At 41.7% G+C, this 23,032-nt stretch overlaps 1 protein-coding gene across 2 annotated transcripts in view; it reads left to right on the plus strand.

The window, feature by feature from the left end:
* Nucleotides 1–14,401, plus strand: part of Sidt1 (SID1 transmembrane family member 1) — a 100,387-nt gene extending 85,986 nt beyond the window's left edge. The window contains exons 20-26 of one of the 2 annotated variants that reach the window (XM_010630184.3): nucleotides 1,486–1,500; nucleotides 2,449–2,525; nucleotides 5,867–5,913; nucleotides 9,140–9,245; nucleotides 9,332–9,442; nucleotides 10,985–11,098; nucleotides 12,444–14,401. In XM_010630184.3, the coding sequence (XP_010628486.2) occupies nucleotides 1,486–1,500; nucleotides 2,449–2,525; nucleotides 5,867–5,913; nucleotides 9,140–9,245; nucleotides 9,332–9,442; nucleotides 10,985–11,098; nucleotides 12,444–12,506 (533 nt within the window). In that variant the 3' untranslated portion in view covers nucleotides 12,507–14,401. The remainder of the gene's footprint in view (nucleotides 1–1,485; nucleotides 1,501–2,448; nucleotides 2,526–5,866; nucleotides 5,914–9,139; nucleotides 9,246–9,331; nucleotides 9,443–10,984; nucleotides 11,099–12,443) is intronic. The other variant, XM_019208331.2, reaches the window with a different exon arrangement.
* The last annotated feature ends 8,631 nt before the right edge of the window (nucleotides 14,402–23,032 follow it).

Below are 23,032 nucleotides of genomic sequence, written 5' to 3' on the forward strand. Positions count from 1 at the left end.
ACACAGGATGATCATGCAAACTTTAGGACACTGTTGAAGGCAAGAGGGAAAGACATAGTGAAAGAACAAGGACAAAAGTAGAACCAATTAACTGTAATAGGGACCACTTTCCTTTGAAACTAGTGACTGTCAAGTGAAGCAAAAAGAAAGATGAAAAGAAAAAAGAGAGGCCGGGCGTGGTGGTGCATGCCTGTAATCCCAGCACTTGGGAGGCTGAGGCATGAGGATTGCTGTGAGTTTGAGACCAGCCTGGGCTACTAAGTGAGTTCCAGGTCAGTCTCATTTATATAGTGAGACCCTGTCTCAAAAAACGAAAAAACCAATAAACAAAAAAAAAAAAAAAAAAAAAAAGAAAAGAAGAGAAAAGGAAAAGTGAGCCGCGGGGCGGACACACGTAGAACAAAGCTTTTTTCACCTCTGGCTCTGTCCTTTTAAATAAGAAAGGATTTGGCATCTTTATGAAGGTCCCAATAGGAAAAAAGATTTCATAAACAAAGTCTGACGAGAGTTCACTCACAAGAGGACCATTCACAAGATATGGGTGAGTGAGCAGCAGTGAAGATGTCACCATCCATTAGATCCAAAATGTGTCATGTAGAGGAAGTCACTGAAAGGAGCAGCAACCTTCGACTAAGACATCCCCAGCCTGATACAGCCTCACAGGGATGGCTCTCAAAATAACTGCTCTGAGCTCACTCTCCTTCCTTTGTCCCTGAAGTGTCCCCCTGGGGCTCCACTGTCCAAATCCAAGGACAGTAAGGAAATCCACTGGTGCTGTCAGCCTCTCTCACATGGTGTGAGACAGCAATAGATGGTAAGTAGAAAAAGCATCTGGAAGATGGCGGCATAGAGTTCAACTGTTTTCCAAGTCTATACCCAGGGAGTCTTCTCCAGGTAGTCACAGATTTATCAGTCAGGAAAACTTGTTATTTCATTGTGACAATGGCTGTGTTTCAAGTTAGTCCAAAGGCAGGAAGGTGGACAGCGGCTCAACTGACTCCAGCCTCCCTACCCATTTTGTACACTGCTTCTTCTTCTAATCAAGTGCCTTTCTTTGTGACTCCCAGGCTATGCATGAAGACACGTGTAGACACAGGAAGGGCAGCAGGGATGAGACAAAACATTTATTTCTGAACTAAGAAGGGCTACACTTGCCCCGATCACTTCTGTGTCCCTTAGTCCCAGAGCCCCAGAACAGGACCTGAGAGATTGCTCCTGAGAGAGGATGGGTTATAAATGACGAGTAGTGATCAAAAGCAGACAGGGAAAGAGAAAGAGTCTCAATTCACTCTTGGAGGAGTAAATGTCTGGATGTTAGAGACAGGCAAAAAGATTCTATGTGGAGCAAAACATTTTTATAATTAGAAGACAATAATATTGTTATCACTTTGAGGAAAACATGAGATGACCAGTTGTTTACCTTTTTGGCTTTCTTCTTATAAATCGTTTCTCTCTCTCATTTCTTCTCTGCTCCAACTGATGCAGATGTGTCTGACACAGGTAATGTCCTGCCACCCTTCCTGAGGTTCTGGACTGTTTTCTCATCAGAGCCACCGGCCTGTCTGTCCCCGAACACCCTCTTCTAGATTGGGCACATTCTGTGGCTGGAGGGAGCCAGAGAGGGGCTCAGAAGCAAAGCTGCTGTCCCATCCAGCCGCCCCTGCACCTCCTCTGGGCTGTCACATGAGCACACCCCTCCCCCTGGCTAAATTCACTGTGGGAGATCCCAGCAGAGGGGCAGCTTTCCCCACGCAGCTGGGACCCACCTCTGAAACGCTTGCTTTGGGCGGGTCTCACTGAAGCACTCTGACCTTGAACTCAACTCTGTTCGTGTGACAGTTACAACACACACACACACACACACACACACACACACACACACACCGTTCCAGACCTTGCTTTTGTAGGACTGCATTTTCTGGAAACTTTCCTGTCTTTTCCTCCCCATTTCACATCCATTCCTTGGAATATTCTGTTGTGTCCATACATAGGCTTGCTGGACGTGCTTAGTACAGCCCTGGATCCCTTGGCTCTGTTCTTACAAACTCAACCATGCTGAGAAATGTAGGTGGGAATTTTTACAAGCTAAGATTTCCCGCCCTCTGAGGTGATCAGAGGTTTTAAAGTGAATCGTGGGACCATAACAGTAAACACTAAACAAAGGGATGCTTAGCTAAGGGAAGCAGAATAAGGGCTGCCACCCACTTGTGTTATTGGCAGGTGCCCGTTGTTCACTCCCAACTGCTTGCCTTTCTGCCATGTGATATGCACTCCTCCAAGCCAACAGCATGTTTTACACATGTATATATTCACCTGTCAGGTGCAAAGCATTATATACACTTTAATACAGTGCAGACAACATCATCCTACGCACAACGCCGAGCCATTCCCCCAGATATGTACTTTTTGTGGTTAAGCGTTCTCATAACAAGAAAATGTCATCCTCAGATTTGGGGATTTTCCGGCGGGCCGCTATGGTGTTCTACACGGACTGTATCCAGCAGTGCAGCCGGCCTCTCTACATGGTAGGTACACATGCCTGTGCTCCCTGGCTTTCTCCCAGAGAGTAGGGAAGCTGCAGGAGGGCCAGGTTTGGGGCAGTCACTCGAAGCTCCAAAAATCAAAAGGGACAGATGGCCAAGGGTGGCTGGGATCCAGTTGGTGGGAGAAGAAGCATGTTGCTTCCTCTCTTTCATAAAGACAAGCTAAGATGGTCCCAGTTTTGCAAAGGAAATATTTGGCAGTCTGTGAAGAAGAAAAATATATATATGTATTGTGGCAGTCCAGCCGTCACAACACGAACATGCCTGAGTCGGGGAGTGAGGATTGAGAAAGGAAAGAACACTCAAGCCTGAGTGGAGACGAAGAGAAGTCTGATTTATTTCACAGAAACAGGTCCTTTTATAGGTTCACATCAACAGGAAGCTTTTAAAGGCACTCAACCAGAAAACACTTTTTAACAGAAAACACCAAGCAATTGTTTTTATCTTTATGCAAAGACCGGATTTCCTGACTCTTACAGATAACATCAGATCTTCGGCTAATGAGTTTCCTGTTATGTCAGGGTCAAAGAATCAAAACAAGCTCAACAAACAGTTTCCTTGAAAAGTAGCAAATGTTGATGCCTTAATTATACAGGAAGAAGTTATTTTCCAAATGTCAAACTCCAGTGGGCCATGACTGGGCCCCCACTCTATATAGATAGATAGATAGATAGATAGATAGATAGATAGATAGATAGATAGATGTAGATCTACATATCTATATCTAGAGAGAGAGAGAGAGAGATCTTTTAAAATAGTGATCCTTGCTATGGCAGAGAATTAAAACACGATGTCCGTATAAAGAATCATCCAAAGAGGTACCCTTGTAAACGTGAAAGCTCATTCTGTTACTACTTGTACCAGAACAGCAGGTGTAAACCAGAATTGTCCCAAGCAAACTGGGACCTGTGGTCATTCTAATCACTTTTATTAGTAATTTATGCTCTTAATGTTATGCATTTCTGTTATTTAATTTTTATAATGAGAAATTATTTTTAACTGTGATTACTTCTGGAAGGTTGAAATATATATTTTAAAGGCTCCCCCATCTCGTTCTCAGCAAATTGTTCATGTCTACCTGAGCCTAGATGTGAGGGCCCTGGGCCCCAGCCCTGTCTTGCCTTGCTGTGACCTCAGAAGTCTCCTTACCTCCTCTGCCCCACTGACCCAGCCTTTACATGGTGCTATGCTCAGATCCAGTGACACATTTGGGCTTGGCACATAAGAATTCATGAAATCCCTGCTTGTATTTTCTCATCAGGACTTTTACATAAAAGAACATGGTGCCTTTTAGCCCTCTGAAGTTTAGGCCTATAGGCACTAAAAAATTGAGGCTGAAAGGTTTTACTCAGATGAAAATTTAAAAGCCTGCCAGGAATTTAGCTCAGTGGCACTGTGCCTGCCTCATAAGCACAAGGTCCTAAGTTCAATCCCTGGTACCAAAAAAAAAAAAAAAAGAAAGAAATTTTAAAAGTCTATTAGGATCTGTGAGTATTTTCAGTTACTTGGGGTATAAACTTGAAATAGTTAATGTTTTGAGTGTTTATTGTTGTTGTTACTTTAATTAGAGCATTGTAGGTTCAGCTGTTTAGCAAAATTGAGTGGACAGTACAGAAATTCCCATTCCCAACAGAATGGTACATTGATTACAATTAGTGAACCAACCCTGACACATCATCACTCACACCATAGGGCTCACTCTTGTGTCATGCATTTTATGTGTTTTGACAAATACATAATGTCACATAGTCACTGTTGAAATATTATGCAGAGAACTTTACTGCCCTAAAAATCCTCTGTACTCTGCCTATTCATCTCTCCCTGCAACAATTGTCCCTCCCTGACAATGTCTAATTTTTTATTGTCTCCATAGTTTTGTCTTTTCCAAAATGTCATGTAATTGGAATCGTATTGTTAATAACCTTTCATGTTAGCTTTTCTTTACTCAGTAATATCATTTACATTCCTCCATGGTTTTTCATTGCTTTGTAGTTCACTTCAGTGCTGAAAAAGCCCACTGTCCAAGGGCACCACAGTTTATTTATCCATTCACCTATTGAAGGACATCTGTGTTGCTTCCAAGTTTGGGTAATTATGAAGAAAGCTGCTCTATCCTATGCAGATTTTTGTGCAGACATAATGTTTCCACTCTTTTGAGTAAATACCAAGGACAGCTGTTGCTGGGTCACATGGTAGGCATGTATTTTCTTTTGTAGGAAAGTACCAAACTTTCCTCTGAAGGACTGTACTATTTCCCATTCCCACAAACAATGAGTGAAAGTTTTTACTACTCCATAGCCACAACAGCATTTTGGTGTTGTTGGCATTTTGGATTTAGACCATTCTAATAGGTGATGAATGTTTGCATTTCTTTTCTTTTTATTGAGTTTATTGGTACATTTTAGGTATACAGTACAGTTACGTTCATTATTGGGATCTTGTACCTTTACATGACAGGTCTTGGTTCTCATTTTTTCCCCTTGTCCCTGCCTTCTCTTCACCCCCTCCTACCCTCCCCATTTACAAACATTTTATTTCCATTTTTTTATTTGGTCATATTTTTTTCTTTTCCCTTATTACCTTTCCCCTACCCTTCCCATTTTGAATGTTTGCATTTTAACAGAAAACATTTCCTCCAAATGAGACAGACCACCTGCAAAACACTTTTAAATAGTAGATGCAAATTAAAGTGTAATAAAACAGCACCTAAAGGTTTTAAGCAGTACTCAAAGAAGCAGAAAGAGATTGTGAATAAATCTGTACCAGAGAACTGTCTTTTAAAATGGATCGATAGTCTGTGTTTTCTCCCTTATTTAGTAACATTCATGTCAAGATCATGTGTTGTAGAAACCAAATGCTGGGAGATGCAGGTCCTCCTTGGAGCCAGAGTAATGAGTGTAAAACTAATTCCCACAGCTGGTCTTGACAGTTGCAGTAGAGGCAACCAAGAAACATAAACCAGAAAAACAGGCGGCAGAATTGTAGCTGTTAAGTAATCAGCACATACCACCAGTCTCCCCACTGAGAAGTGGGCACTGCTACCCAGATCCACTAAACCTAGGGGGAATCAGCCAAGTCCTGCTTTGCTGACCACTTTCTTTTACAAGGACCTAATTATGTCCATTTGCACTCAGAGGCCTTGCTGTTCAGTCCTTGTGGAGGATTTGTATCAGAGCATAGTCAAGACTCTCTTAGACCCACAGAACATGTTTCTCAACAAGCAATCATGTTCCTTTGGCTGATGCTTTTGTTACAGTAGGTTTAAAAGAAAAGTAGTGTGTTCAGCCTCTTATTTGGTGTTTTTTGTCCTTTTTTTTTCCTAGGATAGAATGGTATTGCTGATTGTGGGGAATCTGGTAAACTGGTCCTTGTAAGTAGTCTTAGGAAAATATGTTTTTGTCTTTATTAATACTGGCAACACTGTAGTTTGGCTTTCTTTCACTGTCATTGTTACAAAAATATCTGAAATTAAGGAGAGGGTAAGTCTGTGTTTGTTCTAGAGACTTAATAAAAAGGTATTTTTCCTCCTACATTGTCTGAACAAGGGCAGGATTCCGCACAAAGTGGAGAGGATCAACTGAGCCTATGAGATCTGGCTGTGGTGAACCGTGGGTGTCATCTGTCATCTGATATTGATTGAACAATTGATCACCCACCCATCCCCAGTTTATGGATATGCGGCTTTAAATGCAGAAGAGGGAGAAAGGAAGCTTTAATTGTTCTGTCTGAATTTAGGAGCTGAGCTAGGAGTGCACTGATGATTTCTTCATTAACAGGAATTATGCTTTGCACTGCATTTCCCCCAGGAAAGATACACTGGAAAACAGTGCCCTGCCATTGACACAAGCAGAAATCGGTGCAGTTTCCCCAAGTGCTTCTGTTTGTCACAAAGGTCTTCAGGGTTGGCCGTGTTGTGACATCATCACCATTTGGGGGTTGTCATGTTGATGGGATGACCCATCATGAAGGAATGGGGATTCACCCTGGGACCAAGGTGCCACATCTTGTAGCCCTCTCATCCCAGGGCCTAGTGGCTGAGGCCTGCTGGAATCATTGCCTTGTGGTTCAAGCTTGTGCTTTTCCTGGAGTGGCAATTCCTCATTTTTTGTTGTAATTTTAAAAACTTAGTCTTTGGACCACAGCCATTCATCGAAGTACCCTGGCCCACCCCACAAAGACACAAACAGTTGCTGGGAGACCTCGTGGCACCTTTTCTGCAGACACCCTTCCTCTGATGTTCGGGTGTGCATGCTAAGTTAATCTCTGCATCCTGTTCGCCATCGTTACCTGTATTGACATCTGTAAATAGTGCATGGCAAAAGAGTAGTGACCTCTCGTGCTTGACTGTGACTCATCAAGGTATGCATGCCTGCATGGGGACCCACTCCGTGTGGTTCCATATATTGAGGGCTCAAGTTTTCCTTTGTATTATGAAAGGGTTTATGTGTGAATATATTTTATGCCTTTTTATTACAAGTCTGGCACTTGATGACTTTTGTTATGGCATTTTGTTCTACTTATATTGTAAATGACGCGTTATAAAGAGTTCATTTAAGGAAACTTACTTGGTACAAGAATTATTTTAATTAGGAGATGTAGCCTTTATTAAAATTTTATGTTTTTCAGGGATAAAAAGGTGTTTTTTCCTCCTGAAAGGAGAGCAGTAGGAAGCAGCTTCTCCTGAAGCACTGGTGCACTGAATATGCTTTGTTCAACAAGACAAACACCTGTGTGCATAGATTAGATGACTCCTAGAGGCAGATAGATGATGGATGGGTAGATAACCCATAGGTCCGATCATACACAAAGTCAGCACCGTTTTAAATTATTCCACAGTTCATTCCATAACATCTCCACAGTAGAATTTCTGTAATTTCTCTCTTGCTAAGCACGTGTTTGTGAGAGAGAGAACAAGTCTTCTGATTTCTGTCTTTCCCTCTATCTTTCTTTCTACTCCAAGTATGATTTTTCTTCCTTTGTCCCCCATCATCTTCTCGGCCTTTTCCTTTGAACATGTGAGATATTTTGTTGATCTCTCAAAGAATAAATAAGATTAGTTGTTTCTATTTTTGGTTCCTAGCTGATAGGGTCCTCTGGGTCCATGACCTTTGATAGAAAAGCAATTCCTCGCTCCTAGAACACATAAACCACCTACTAGTCCAATTATTTAAATACAAGATGACCAAAAATAGCATTTTTTTCATTAATTTTTATAAGATAATATAATAGGAAGTATGGAAGCCACAATTTTATCAAATGTATTCAAACAAGATTTGACTGGTAGAAATGACGCCTGCCCAAGTGACACTCAGAATAGTACGTACAGAAACAAACGTGCTGCCAAGTGGCACCCGGGGTAAACCGTTAAGCGGTTAAGACATACGAAGGAATGAAGACAGAGACCTGCCTTCAGAACCCAGCCACGGGACTTGACTCTTACCCAGGGGCGTAGCTCCTGGAAGAAACTTCCCATAATGTCGTCGCGCAGGGCTCACCGTAGATTAAGGTCCATACCAGTAAAGGGTTCCCATGCCGCTTGGGCCACTCAAGGTGAGATGAGCAGCCCCCCTGCGGTGTTCTTCTTGACCACCCTCTCAGGAGCGCACACCACAGCCCTGGCGACACTGTGACCCAAGGCACCAAACAACCCATGGCCATGGCCTCAGGGCTCAGAATCACCAATCTTGTTTCTGCCTCTCACACAATCAAAACCAAAGCCACAATCCACTCATGAGCTAAGGTGACTGGCCACTCTCTCAGAGAGCTCTATTAGATTCTAGGGCCTATGAGGGTGCACTAGGTGTGATGACACCCTGACACCGTGATTACATGGGAGAGGTAGTCACAGCAATGTGTACGGATGTGCATTTACAGGAAACAATTTCAAATAAAGAGAAAAAGAAGAGTTATATGATGTTTTGCTATAAATAAACAGAAATCTGACACAAAATTAAAGCTAAGCCTCAACCAAAAATAAGTTTCAGTATTAATTTAAAAATGGACAGCTAACAAAGTTTTTAAAATATGTGCTAAGCCAATTTTTGAGATAATTCTACTGGTAATCTATGCTAAGGGACTAATCTTAAGTGGAGAGAGTATGTCTGACAGCATTTGTTTCTTCATTATACTGTTGTATATAATCATGAAAAATCCTGAAGTGCTGGAAAAACCCTGCACCTCAATCCAAGAGACAACATGATTACTTACAGTATATTCACTTATGGGAACATTGCATCATCACTAGAAATGAATGATTTGAAGATGCAACGCAGTAGAAGTTGATTTAACAGTCATGCACCAGTAATGACATTTCAGTCCATGGAAGATCACGCCTTCAACACCAGTCCTATGTGATGTTGTTGCCTTGTGACAGCAGCCGTCTTAGTATATTCTGATGTTCGTACAAAATTGTCTAGTGATGCATTTCTTATAACATAACCCATCATTCAGTAACACATGAATGTATGTTAAGGTAGTTTCTAAGGAAAATCCTCCCCCACCCCCCAAAAAGAGAGATGATGTAGTGGAGAAAAAAAAGCAGATGATACTACAACTCCATCTTCTCTGCTGCCAATGTCTCTCCCCTGTGTTCTTAGCGCCTTCTTTGGATTGATCTATCGGCCCAGGGACTTTGCATCCTACATGCTGGGCATCTTCATCTGCAACCTGCTGCTGTATCTGGCCTTCTACATCATCATGAAGGTAAGAGGGGCCTGGGAGCTGCAGTATTCCCAGCTCCCCAGATGATGGCGGGGTGAAGCCACCCCAGCGCCTCTGTCTCCCCACAGCTGCGCAGCTCTGAGAAGGTCCTCCTCGTGCCCCTCTTCTGCATCGTGGCCACTGTGGTGGTGTGGGCTGCCGCCCTTTATTTTTTCTTCCAGAATCTCAGCAGCTGGGAGGTAAGGGGACCACTCTCTTTTCCACGCAGTTCTCTCTCTCTCTCTCTTTTTTTTGCCTTTTCAAGTTTTCTGCCTCCCTCTCTCTCCTCTACTGCGCATATTGTTTATCTTTTTTTTAATGGTCTTTAAATTGAAAGCTTTTGCCAAAAAAGATTGGTTTTAGTATCCACACGTGAATGCTTAAAAATGCCATGTGGTCATTATTATCAGGGTAACACTTTGTAAATTTTTAAGCGCTACAGACACTGCAAACTTAACCTTCATAATGTGTTGCATTATGATTCTGTTCCAAGTAGATGTATAGCATGTGCAAAAACCTTGATTAGTGGATCTTCTCCATCTTTCAAATCACAATCCTCACCTATCAATAAATGTGGGGCCGGGACCCAGTATTACTACACTGGCTTCGTAAATAAGAAAGCTGACAGGGAGCAAGTGTCAACTGATTGTGGAACATTTTATCTCACCAGAAAGAAACCCCACAACCACTGTCAGTCACTCTCTGCTTCTCCCTTATCTAATAGTGCTTAACAAACACGAATCTACTTTGTTTTTTTCCCCATAGTGGGGATTGAATTCAGGGCTTTCACCCTGAGCTACATCCAGAAGTTTTGTTTTTTTTTTTTACCCCCACTTTGAGACAGGATCTCACTAAGTCGCTAAGTTGCCAAGTAGGACTGAAATTTGAAATCCTTAAGCGCTGGGATTACACGCAGGTGCCACCACTTCGTCCTTTTATCTCCATAGGCTTGTCTATTGAGGACATTTCAAATAAATGTCATCGCACACTACATGGTCTTTACGCCAGCTTCTTTAATTTAGTAAAATGTTCCTTGGGTCCATCAAGGCTGCCGCATACATCAGCACACCATGTCTTCTGGTCCCTAAGTAATATTCCTCTATGAAGAGAGACACACATTTTATCTGCCCACTCCTGTGTCGATGAACATTTGGGTTGCTTTCACTTGTAGTATTAGGGATGATTCTGCTGTGAGCATTTGCGTGCCAGCTTTTATGTGTAGGTATGTGTTCTTGGAAGCTGACTTTTTTTTTCTTTTTATTGAGTTTATTGGTACATTCTAGGTATACAATACAGTTACATTCATTACTGGGATCTTGTACCTTCACACAACAGTTCTTAGTTCTCATTTTTTCCCCTTGTCCCTGCTCTCCCTTCATCCCCTTCTTCCCTCCCCATTTACAAACACTTTATTTCCATTTTTTCATTTTCTCATATTTTTTCTTTTCCCGTATTCCCTTTCCCCTACCCTTCCCACTTTCCCTACACCTTTACTCTTAAGTGACTTAAATAAGTCACACATGTGTAAATACCAAATAGTTTCTCTGGTGCAAAAGAGTATAATAGTACTCAAGATCCTAATGGGATAATTAACAATGTCAAATAGGAAGAAAAGGGCTAAAAAAGAAAAAGAAGCTGACTTTTTGAGCCATTTAGTAGCACTTTTATAGCTTCCTGGATGCCAAACCCTGAAGCAGTTGAACTGTGAAAATCTTGCCTACATCCGTCTTACCTTCCTCCAGGGAACCCCCGCGGAATCCAGAGAGAAGAACCGCGAGTGCCTCCTGCTGGATTTCTTTGATGACCATGACATCTGGCACTTCCTCTCTGCCACTGCGCTATTCTTCTCATTCTTGGTAAGTTTATCACATCTTTTTGGTGATTTCTCCTCGCTTTACAGTCTCATTGTTGCTTTTACACTCGTCTTCACATCCTTTTTATATTCCTATTTTCCCTCTCCAGTTCCTCATTGTGCAGACCATTTTATTTCTTTTTTTATATTGTACCCTCAGTGGGATCTTTATTTTCATTTCCATTTCCATTTTACTTTGCAATAGTTTTTGACACAGCGTGACAAAACTATTTTCGTAGATTGCACAGCGCATTTGGATTGAACTGGTTATTAGTCTCGTACGCCCAGAACTTCCCCCAGGAACCACAGCTGGTGTACAGATTCCTCTGACATTGGACTATTCCTTTCCTCCCCGTCCTGCAGCCTCACTGAATATTTTATGAGTATTTTATAGATCCCCAGGGAAGGGCGCAGGGCAGACTTTTAGCTTCCATTGCCTTCTAACAAGTAGCATATGTTCAGTTCTCTTCCGTAGTTCCTCCATGTTTTGCCTGAATCCTTTTCCAGAATCTATGCATATTCATGTCAACCTAGGATGATGGTTCCCAGCATCCTTTAATCATACGTTTAACATTTCTAAAGTAAAAGTTACGGTTTCTGTACACTGCTAGACTCCTGGGCTCCCAGCACTGTGCTCTGAGGAGAGCACAAACCATACGGCATTAGAGCGGAACGGGGCTGCCCCCTAGTGGCCAGTTTGGAAAGTTCGGCCAATCTGTGTAAACGTGCCTCAGGGCTTCTTTTGGATGGTCGCCTTTCAGAGACAAGAGAAGTGAAGTTTAGGGGTCCGTGTGGGGAAAGTAAGCAGTGGCCAAGAGAATTAGAAATGAAGGGTGAGGGTCCATTTCTTATATAGAAATTCTTCATGCAATAAGACTTCATTCCTCTAGGTCTTGACCTAAACATCACCTTCTAAATTAGACTTCTCAGGCCACGCTTTTTTTTTTTTTTTTTTTTTACCATTTTTCCTGTATTCCCTCCTGAGTTTAGTTTGTATCCTTAGTACATATTACAACCTGACATTCTACATTTTACTCATTTATTTGTTTCATGTTTCTTGAATGTACATTTCAAGAGGGAGAGATGTTTGCCTCTTTTGCTCCTAGCTGTCTTTTACTCCAGCATCTAGAATGGCACATAATGAACTCTCACTTCTATTTAAGTTAGTTGATTAATGAACTATATAATTAGAAGTGCTTGTTAATGGCAAGCATTGCAAAAGGTTGCAAAATACATGAAAACAAACGACGGAATGAGTCATTTTAGTCCAGGGGAGCCTTAGAGAAAGTAGGGATTTCATGCGACTGTAACTGTACATTCCTTTCATGTCCCTGTCCCTTTCACTGCAGGTTTTATTAACTTTGGATGACGACTTGGATATGGTTCGGAGAGACCAGATCCCTGTCTTCTGAGCCTCCAGTGTTAAAGGGGAGAGCAGCCCATCGTGGTGCTGTTTTGTGAAAAATGCAGTGCGCTCAGTGACATACCCACTGCCTCATGTTCCACTCGCCTTTAGGTTTGTGTTCACAAGAAGGGGAGAAGATGGGGAGAGCCCAGCCTGCGAGGAAGGTCAGGGCTATGGATGGAGGCAAAGCTGGGGGACTGAGAAACAGCCAACCTGCTGGCAACCTTGAAAGTTAACCAAGGACAAAGCTGCAACACAGTCAGCTCCCCACCTGGGACCTTCCCACCCTCACCTGACACTTGTCAGCATGTGGCTGTTCTCCCCTCCATCCACCACGCCCACTTGTACTTGCCACCCAAGAATTCCAGCATGGCCACATTCACACCTCTGTTCCACCCACTGCTCTAGATGACCAAAGGCCATCTCATTTCTCTGGGCCCCTAGGAGGACCTGACTCCTCAGAGTATGGTGCAAAGGTGGACCCAAGCCCCACCCAGCTGGGATAGACGTCATGGCAGGTTCCGGACACATTAGGAGGGCTGAGGACTAGGTGTTATCATACGGTCCTCTGAACAGGTAACCAACCCTGAGACCAAGGCCGGGGTGCTTGCCTTTTTCTTAGTGTCTTCATTTCACCACCGTGTGTTAACCCCATCTCTCTGCCTCTACCTTCGTGGAAAGGCCCTGTAATTCCATGGACCTGCTGGGCTACAAGATGGGAGGGGAAATGGGAATCATTCTTCTGGTGCAAAAGATATAAAATAAATGACCGACAGCTCAAGGAGACTAGAAACACCAGCATCCAGCGGACCAGCCTCACTTTCGGGACTGAGGTTCCTGGAGCAAATTCAGCAAAGGAACAGCACTTGGCTTCCAGTTTCCACAGCTCAATTCTGTGCCCACATCACCTCTGACAGAGAGATTTGATCTCTAACCGGGGGGCTACTCTAAGGCCCTCCACAACTGAGCCCTTTCCTGTCTCTTATGTGGACCAGGGTTCCAGATTTTCTCCCTGACATTCTCAGAGGCACCTCAGGATGAACACATTTTCCTCTGCCTCTCTTGTTGTAAAGAGCACCGGTAATTTAGTCTTGTGTCTTCTTGCACCTGATTCTCCTTCTACCCCAAGTAAGGTTGTGAGAAGCTCGGAGTCCCATTTGCAGTCTCACACTGTCTGGCACTTCTGTCTCCAAAGAGCCCCACTTTGACAGAGCTCCCTCGCTGCCTGGAGTACGAGGTCATCAGCAAACAGATGTTCAAATGTGTGCATACATACATACTTGCTTGTGAAATTGAAGTCATTTCTCACCTCTGCTTCCCTGACCATTCGTCAGAGAAATGAATCAGGCATTCTTCCTTTAAAAATTAGTTTTCTCCCATATATTCCCATCATGTTCAAAAACATATTTTGGAAGTTTGTTCAAATTGTTCAGTAAGCTTTTCCTGATTTTAAAAACACAAAGATGCTATCTATGAAATATTTTGCGTGCTTTTTCCAAAATGCCCCATTTATAAATAGGTCTTCTATTATTTATTCCTGAGTAACTGTTGGCTTCCTTGATGGTGCACACCTATAATACCAGCACTCTAATCCTCCTAGCACAGAAGAATTTCTTTGAGCTCAATTTTGGCCTGGGCTCACAGTGAGTTCAAAGCCAGTCTGGACTACACAGTAAAACCAAAATAAAGTAATATAAAATAAAAATTGTTGGTTTCCATAGGCCACATGAAGGCCGCCATTAAATGTTTGTGTTAATTTAACACCTAAAGGCATTTTCAAAACTGTTTGTCACTTACTTGACCCAATTCTTTTAAGGCACTCATGGTTTCTAATCTAAAAGGGCCCACTAGCTGGGCGTGGTAGTGCACGCCTATAATTTTAGCAGTTGGGAGGCTGAGACAGGAGGATGGCCATGAGTTTGAGGCCAGCCTGGGCTACATAGTGAGTTCAAGGCCAGCCTGAATTACAGTGAGACCCTATTGCAAAAGTAAATAAATACATGAAAGGATCCACTCAGGAATGAGAAGAACAGTGTCCCTTTGAATAGCCCTGCGGCCTGAAGTGAATACTTTTAAAATACATCACCTGATCTGAATTTTGTTTGGGAACAAGATTCACTCATCAGCAGTGTGAATGGGGAGATACTTGTGGGAACTGGGAGGCCCTTCTAGAAGGGGACAGACTGTGCTGCTGTGTTCCTGACTGTGTTCTGATAATGTCTGTCTTGTGTTATGAAGTCACATGTTGTGGCCCGTTTTGTTCTATGCAGGAGGATTAAAACCCAGACCAAGCCTGCTTTTATAAATATCAGCTCTGAGTGCACATGTGCTTAATTCTTTCCCATGCCCTGATTCTGTGGTTGGAGGACATAAGAAAGTCACTGAGCTTCCTCCGTGGGGCTAACAGGGGTGTTAGGGTAGAGGGGAGCGACCAGAGTTTTTAGTAGACTATCCATACCTATGTAAGACAATGCCTTTGTAAACTTTTGCCCATGCTCGTAGACTGCCCTTTAAAAGAAAGGCAAGGCTCATTCTGAAGGCCAAGTTCAGCAAAACGGTAACTGAGCAAAGCAGGGACTGCGAAGAGGCCCCTTGGCAGAGCAACCCCAAGAGTAACAGGAGCAGTGCAGCTGGAGCAAGTCAGAGGTGCGGCTGCCAGAGGGGCGAACCGCACATAAAAAACCACCTCTCCACACCTCCAGCAAATGGGGCTGGACAGGCAGCCCCACCTGTTGGTAGCGGGTGGCAGAGGGATTAGTCTAGTTTTATTTTAGCAGTCAGAGAAGCCAGTGGAAAAGCAGAGCCTATCTGGGCAAGGCAGTTTCCATTACTGAAGGTGATCCGGAGCCAGCTCCTTGGGGCAAAAATATCAGCAGCTGCTTCCTTTGTAACTCCAAGCAGGAGTCTCAGTGGATCAATACCCAAATGTTTCTCATTCTAGGCAATGGTCTCTGGGTAAAACTTGGAGGAAAGTGAGGTACAGATATGCCTTCATAGAAGGAAGAGACTTCAGTCCAAGTACATCTCCCTACTTGCTGTGTGACCTTGGGTGAGTTGCTGAAACTCTCTGACCTTCAGCTAGTACCTCTTCATGACATTACATGAGTTTGACATGGTTGTGTAGGGCGGCATGAGCAGTGCCAGCACAGAGAAGACCCTCAGCTGTCACCTGGTGAGCCCCCCAGGGAGGAAGGGCAAGAACAAACCTTCACCTGGGCTGGGATCCCTCTCCTTCCCAGCCTCTCCACTGAAGTCCCTGCTGTTTCCTGTCCTCAGTTCCAGGAGGTCCTAAGGAGGTAGGAAGGATACCTCACCTTCAGAGACACAGCCCAGAGTTGTTAGTCTCCTATCCCCAGCTGCTTCCATTTCCTTTACTGCTGTATTTCACAGCCCCATTCCGACTAAAATGACAAACACTCCAAAACAAGAGCCGGTGGAAGGTCTGACTGTGTAGTCACACCTCCTCTCTGCTGCCTGCGCCCCAGTATCTCAAAGGAGAGGAAACCCAGGCTTTCTTCTTCCAAGGAGCCTTTACCACTCTGTTCCAGGGAAGACTCTGAGCAAATGTTTACCCACCATAGTACCTTACCACTAAATGCTGTGGAGGACAAGCCTGGAGGTCCAGCCTGTGGAATGGGGGAGCCTCAGACCTCAGGGGAAGTGATACTCAGGTTTTGAAATGATCTACTGTGACTCTAATGTCTCCTAGCGAAATAAGGGAAAGCACCATGAATAAAGATGCTATTTGCACTGCCTGAAGCAGTCTGAAGCCCTTGGTCACCATGAATCTGCTCAGTGGATAGTGTTTTTGTAACATTCTTTGGAGGAACAACAACATATATGTCCCTTGGTCACCATGAATCTGCTCAGTGGATAGTGTTTTTGTAACATTCTTTGGAGGAACAACATATATTCACAAGGCTAACTTTTCATGTCTCCTTACTGTTAAGGTACCACTGTCAACAAGGGTTAGTGTCTGCTAAATCTTAGGCCTCCACACACACGAACTCAGATAAGTCAGGCAGTAGTGTTGGTAACACAGACAGAGCATGTGGAGCGCCATCTTACTGTGAACGCTACAAAAAAGGGAAGACAATGGGGCCAACGATAAAGGTCAAATCTTTGTGTTTTGGGTTTTTTTTGGGGGGTGCCCGGGATCAAACTCGGGTCCTTGCGCTTGCGAGGCAGGCCACCGAACCACTGAGCTAAATCCCTGGCCCAAGGTCAAATCTTTGATGTAGGCTGGATTTTGTTGGTTCTCAGGTAGACTGAAAGCAAAAGAGACCCTTGGGGTCCATTGAGCTGAGACTACAGAGACAAATACAACCACCCAGGCGGTAATAGTATCAGATACGGACTACGAGGCCAACAGGCGGGTCAGGCTGACAGTAGGAAAGTCACTATCTTTCCACATGAAAAGTGGGACAAAAGAGGTGCTTTGAATTGAAAACCTCAAATATTTCATTTAAAAAATGGAAGACCCAGTTTTAATCCCAGCAGACATCTAGAATTGGAGATTGGAGATTAGAATGGAGATTATTTTAATCCAGCCTCAAAAGACAAACAACAACTCCACTTCCTGACTCACAGAAATTGTAAATACTCTCCCTGCTAGAGGACAAGCATGAGACTGAAGTTCCCAGTCTGCACTGTGAGTAAGCTCTTAACACTGACAGCTGCTGCCCTCAGTCTTCTCCCTAGCCCCAACATAATGAAAGTTGGAAGAATTGGTCATCTAAGCAAACATTAATCATCAGGCATCTGCTAAGGGATTCCTGTACATTACCATAACTAACTAATCCTGAAAGCCCCCCTAACAAGTCAGGGTTATTCCTGTTTTCCCCTTTCCCAGATGGAATCACTGAAACTTAGAGAAAGCATTGTTCGTTAGATGAAGTACATGGTGGAGAAACTTGGATCAGCAGTCAAAAGTAAGTAGTTCGTGTAAAACCAGAGAAGAGGAAGACAGACTGTGGCAGTGGAAATCAACATTTATCCATGTATTTTTCTATGTGTGCAAAGCACATAGTCTAGGATCATATAACTATTCAATGTATTAACAGAAAGAGAAGGTTTTTCCAAAACTCAGAAGATAAGTGATCGTTATGTAAGCCCAAGTAACAACACAAGCTACAGTGCCTTTGGAAAGCCAGCCAACACAAAGCACAGCTTTGGATAATTTTCATTCTCTAAACTGGAACAGCTGGATTCAAATGAGGACCGTTGCATACGTTTCTAAGCTTGTTAAGAACTAAACTCATTTTTATAAATTCAATGCTTTCACTTGGCAAAGCACTATAGTCTCAATGATTCATTTTAAATCAAAATATACATACCATAGAGTATCAGGTTACCGCTGGGAGCTTCTTGGTTCAAAAACAAAATTTTAAATTGGAGAGACAGTGAAGGAATGTAGTGGGTTTTCTTCACTTCCAAAAAACATTGAAAGACTAAAAAAGTTGTGACAAGTAAAAAAGTCTTCCAAAGCTGCCCCTGAAATGGGCCTGTGCTGGCCCAATGGGTAAGGCAGAATCTATACCTCTCATCAGTTATTGAACCATTTTGTTCTTGGTGGCTGGGCTCAACCTTCTTCTCCCACAGTGTATGTAGTTTCATCCCAGCCATATGTAGGCAAAGGAACTGGCTGCATTCAACTGGGAAATCATATTGGCATACAATAAGAATGGTGCTAAATGTTTCTAAATGTGTCCAGAAATAAGGCAATAAAAAGCAACACAAGTTGGTTTGGAATAGGGACATGCTAACCAACCTTTGCCTCCTGTTCTAAGATAACTGTTAGACCTTTTTTCTTTAAAAGATATTTAATGTAAATTTACACATTCATCCCCACAGCATCACTCAAAAAAATGGGATCTAACCTCACTGAATCACGAATTCCCAGAAAACTCCCTGGAGCAGTAAGTTCTCCCCTGTTACAGTTTGGCTGCAGCCTCTTTCCAGACCACAGATCTGAATGTGATTAAGTAACACACAAAAATACCACCAACAATCAGATCTGCACAGCACAAACTTAGTTAAAAGCTGGGTATTCTCCCCAAATTCTGTAGTTGATCTGATTATATGAAAAATTAAGTGGCACACTGATACTGATTAACCAACCCAGCTGACATTAATTTATTTAGGAAGCAGATTAGTTATCGGGTCCTTAATTTCTCACAGGAAGAAGAACCAAAAGTAGGTTTCTGTGCTGAGCAGCTGAATATATCCTAGAAGAGGCCTCCATTTCTGACTCATGTATAAGGGAAGTGGACGTGAGGAGGGTCAGGGAAAACTAATTGCCACTTCATGTGAAATAGTCCTTTGCAGTTGTATGAAAACACATTCAAATATAAAAATGCCATTTGTTCTTTACAATGGCCTGTGAGGTAGGCAGCACAGGTAGTAATAACAATAAACAAGTAGACTATCCAATCAACCAAAACACAGAGATGCCACTTTTCCAAAGCCACAGCCTTGTAACAGCGGAATTAGATTCAAAACAGTACCATGGCCATTTCCTTTTCTAAAGGCTGGCAGTAGCTGGGGGTTTGATCTCCAGCAAAACACACACACACATACACACACACACACACACACACACACACACACACAAGAACGACAGGAAAATAACTTTCAGATTTTGCTAACTCAAAGGAAGTTTGTCAATAGAACACCAACATGAGGTGAAGACATTCTCAGCTGGTTGGTCCATGTGGGGCAGGGGTTTCTCCCCTTGGAGGGACAGTGTCATAGAAGTGTTAGTTATGTCATCCCTGATCAGAAAGGTGATTGGCACTGCAAAAGTCCCTGGAACCGAGGGCCCCTACAGTCAAGCTGTTAGTCAATGGGACCATTTACATTTCAGGACAGTGACACCTGAACCCCCAAGTGAACAGCTTGTCTAGGAGGGATGGCAGAAAAGCTAAACAACCTCTTTCAAATACGGGGGAAGAATCTGAAAGCAGCAGAGTGTGGCTTCACTAGTGATTTCAAGAGTAATTTTCCTGCTAGAGCTACTTTCCAGGTCTCTGCTTTGTGCCAAGGAGGCCAAGTTGAGACAGAAGCAGCAGTAGTCAAAGGACTCTCACAACAGCATTATTATAAGTGGGCAGTGTGCTGTTTTCTCTGGAATTTTCATCATGTCTTCAAATTAACATCTGTATTTTTACAACTGATTATGGAAAGTACTATATAATAGGGAGATTTAGCATGAATTGATGAATCCAGTCACTGATACTGTCACGCTTATATGTACATTAATACCGCAGACTGAGAGAAGAGAAGCTCATTACATAGCTACTCAAATGAATAAAAGGAAAACAGCTTGTAAAAAGACAGGCTGTTGTTCCTAAGAAATAATAAAGAGCACACCTAATTCAATTAAATCCTGGTCATTTAGTGTTGTGAAATATTTAGTTCTAATGCTATATATGTGATTACGCTTTTGTTTGAGTAAAATTAAAAGTGATTCAAACTTGAATGTTAGAGATAAAGGAGTAAAAAGTAGACCAATATTTTATATAGATAATATTTTCCAATAAACATTAAAAATATACAGATTCAAAGAAAGAACAAAAGAAAAAGAAAGAGAAAGAAAACAAATATCAGTTCAACTTCCATAGTTCTCTCTTTAACCTTTTTGATTAGGTATAAAATATATTCATTAAGGTACAATGTGTGTTCTCATCCTAAGTGAATACAGGTCAGTGAGTTTTACTTATATATACATGAACATATGCATGCCCTCATATATACACACACACACAAATGTAACCACGATTAGAGATACATTTCCAGAGTCCTTGTGCCTGTTCTAAGTCAATCCTTCTCAGAGATAAGCACTATTCTGATTTTTCTTGCCATGGGCTTTTTGTCTTCTCTTGAAGTTGAATAAATGCAATCACGTACAATAAACTCCTTTTGCTTGACTTCTTCACTCCACATAATGTCTGTACAGTCTGTCCGCAAGTATCATTAGCTTTGTCTTATCAACATAGGACATTTCACTTATTCACTTATGGGCATTTAAACTAGCTTTTGATACTGTAAGGAAAGTTACCATGAACATTCTTACATATTGTTTTTCAGTGCCCTATGAAATCACTGGATTATGAGGCAAGTATGTCTTTACTAGTAAAGACTAGTGCCAACAGTTTCCCTAGTTAGTTTGACCAATCAGTCCCTTAAGAGAGCTCCTCTAGTTATCCCATGCCTTTGCAATGCTTGGCCTTTCTCAGTTTTTTCATTTTAACTGCTATCGGTGAGAATGCCCTGGTATCTCACTGTATTTTACTTTGTATTTATTTGATGAATGATGATATGAAGCATCTTTGTATAGACTTCTTGGCCAATTGTGTGAAGGAATCATCTTAAAAATTAGTTTATGGTGCTGGGGTGGGAGGGTAGCTCTAAGTTTAATCACTAGCACAGAAAAAAAAATCAACATATAAAGCTTTTTCTTTTTGGTGTAATTTTTGACAGTCTGTGAGACGGTGAAGCCCAACCTAAACCTTTTTTCCTATTATGAGTATAGTCAGATTTCCTGTGGTTTCTTCTAGAATACTAGTTCTCAAAATTTTCAGTCTCATAATCCACTTGTTTTCTTTAAAATGATTGAGGGCCCCAAAGAGTTTTTGTTTGTGGATATTTATCTAGCAATATTTATCATATTAGCAATAAAATAGAAAATCTAGTCTCACAGAAATATATAGTTCAAAAGAAAATAGCATTTTAGTGGCTGTTACAGATAACTGTGGATACTCTTTGGTATTGTACCAAAACAATGTAGATTTGAAACCATATCAGTGAACTTTTAATGTTTTGTTACACTGAAATCCATTGGTGTACCTTGTACTTAAATAGGTCTTTTACCCAGTAATGATTTTGTAGTGGCAATGTCTTATCATTAATAAATGACATTTATTGGGCCGGGATTTAGCTCAGGGGTTCCACCACCTGCAAGTGCAAGATACTGAGTTTGATCCCCAGTTAAAAAAAAAAGATATGTATTAATATCATCACTAACCTCATTAGAAAAGCCTTATTGGGATCCTGTCAAGCTCACAGTGGTAGAAATTGTAATAGGTTTGTTCCATGCATCTTTGAAACAATGCTGCCAAATATCTCAATTCTGAATAAACATAGATTTTAGTCCTTCTTTAGCTGAAAATATTATTCCATGAGGAAAATATCCACTATTTTCTACACAATTTAAAAATTACACTGGTGCTTTTCCTTGAGCTAACCATCACACGTAGGTTACCAACAAAAGTGATTTATGTTTGCTTACCATGGGGTCACAAAATACAATATATTAAAGTAATATTTAAAAAGAATATTAAGTAGGGGCCAGGCGTGGTGGCACACTCCTGTAATCCCAGCACTTGGGAGGCTGAGGCAGGAGGATCGCTGTGAGTTTGAGACCAGCCTGGACTACATAGTGAGTTCCAGGTCAGTCTCAACTACATAGTGAGACCCTGTTTCAAAAAAGAAAAAGAAAAAAAAAATATATATATATATATGTAAGACTTGAATAGGCTAAAGTGACTCCATGCTAATAGGCCAGACTGTGCTTCTTCATATGCTAATTGCTACCTTGGTTAACAGCCTGCCCAAAAGCAGATGCAGTGACTATAGACTCAGAAAGGAAACTATCGTCTAACCACTCCCAGCATTAAAGACAAAGCAGAATTCAGCATGTGCACACAATAACATAAGTAGAAATAAAATAAATAAAATAAATATTAGTAGTGACTCACCCCACCACCCCCATATCTCATGGATTCTAATATTGCAGATTCTGTAAAGAAACTCATTCAAAAACAGAAGAAAAAAAATTATATTTATTTCTTTTTCTTTTTGAGGGGTGGGATTTTTTTTTCTTTTGTTTCTTTTTCTTCTTCCCTATATTGCTGGTTTTCTATATTTTATGTGTTTTCTGTCACTTTTATCTAATTCTATTAATTTTCTTTTAGTCCTTAATAAGATCCTTTATCTTACTTTACTCATCTTCCTTTCATTTTAAAAATTTTACTTCATTCATTTTCTCCTTCCCCACAACCTCTATCCTTAGTAGTGTTACTATTAAGCTTTATTAATCTCTAGCAATTTATTTGACATATTATTATTGTTTAAGTCCTTTCTATTGCTAAATGGTGGTATAGTTATTGCACTCAGTAGATACTGTATGTCATGAATCTCTTTTCTATTGTTAAGGATAGTTTTTATGGTTCTTATGGTATGCCAACATCCACTTTGTTGTTGACTCTATTAATGTTGCTGATTTTGTGGTTAATTGATTTTTACTGTAGGTCAATATCTTCTTTGTCTTTGTATCATCAGCAATACTACAGTTCTTAATGAGAAAACTGGGAGCTGAGCCAGTTCTCCATACTAACATAAAAACTCTTTTCACTACAATCAACCTGTAACCCCCAGCATGCACATTAAAAAGGAAACATGAGAAAACATGCAACAAAATCTCTCCAAAAACTTCCAACTCCACCAACGCTAATCCATGGGGTATCTATGGAG

Source organism: Fukomys damarensis, unplaced genomic scaffold, assembly GCF_012274545.1.
Source record: "Fukomys damarensis isolate Sample0158 unplaced genomic scaffold, DMR_v1.0_HiC HiC_scaffold_24, whole genome shotgun sequence".
Taxonomy (NCBI): domain Eukaryota; kingdom Metazoa; phylum Chordata; class Mammalia; order Rodentia; family Bathyergidae; genus Fukomys; species Fukomys damarensis.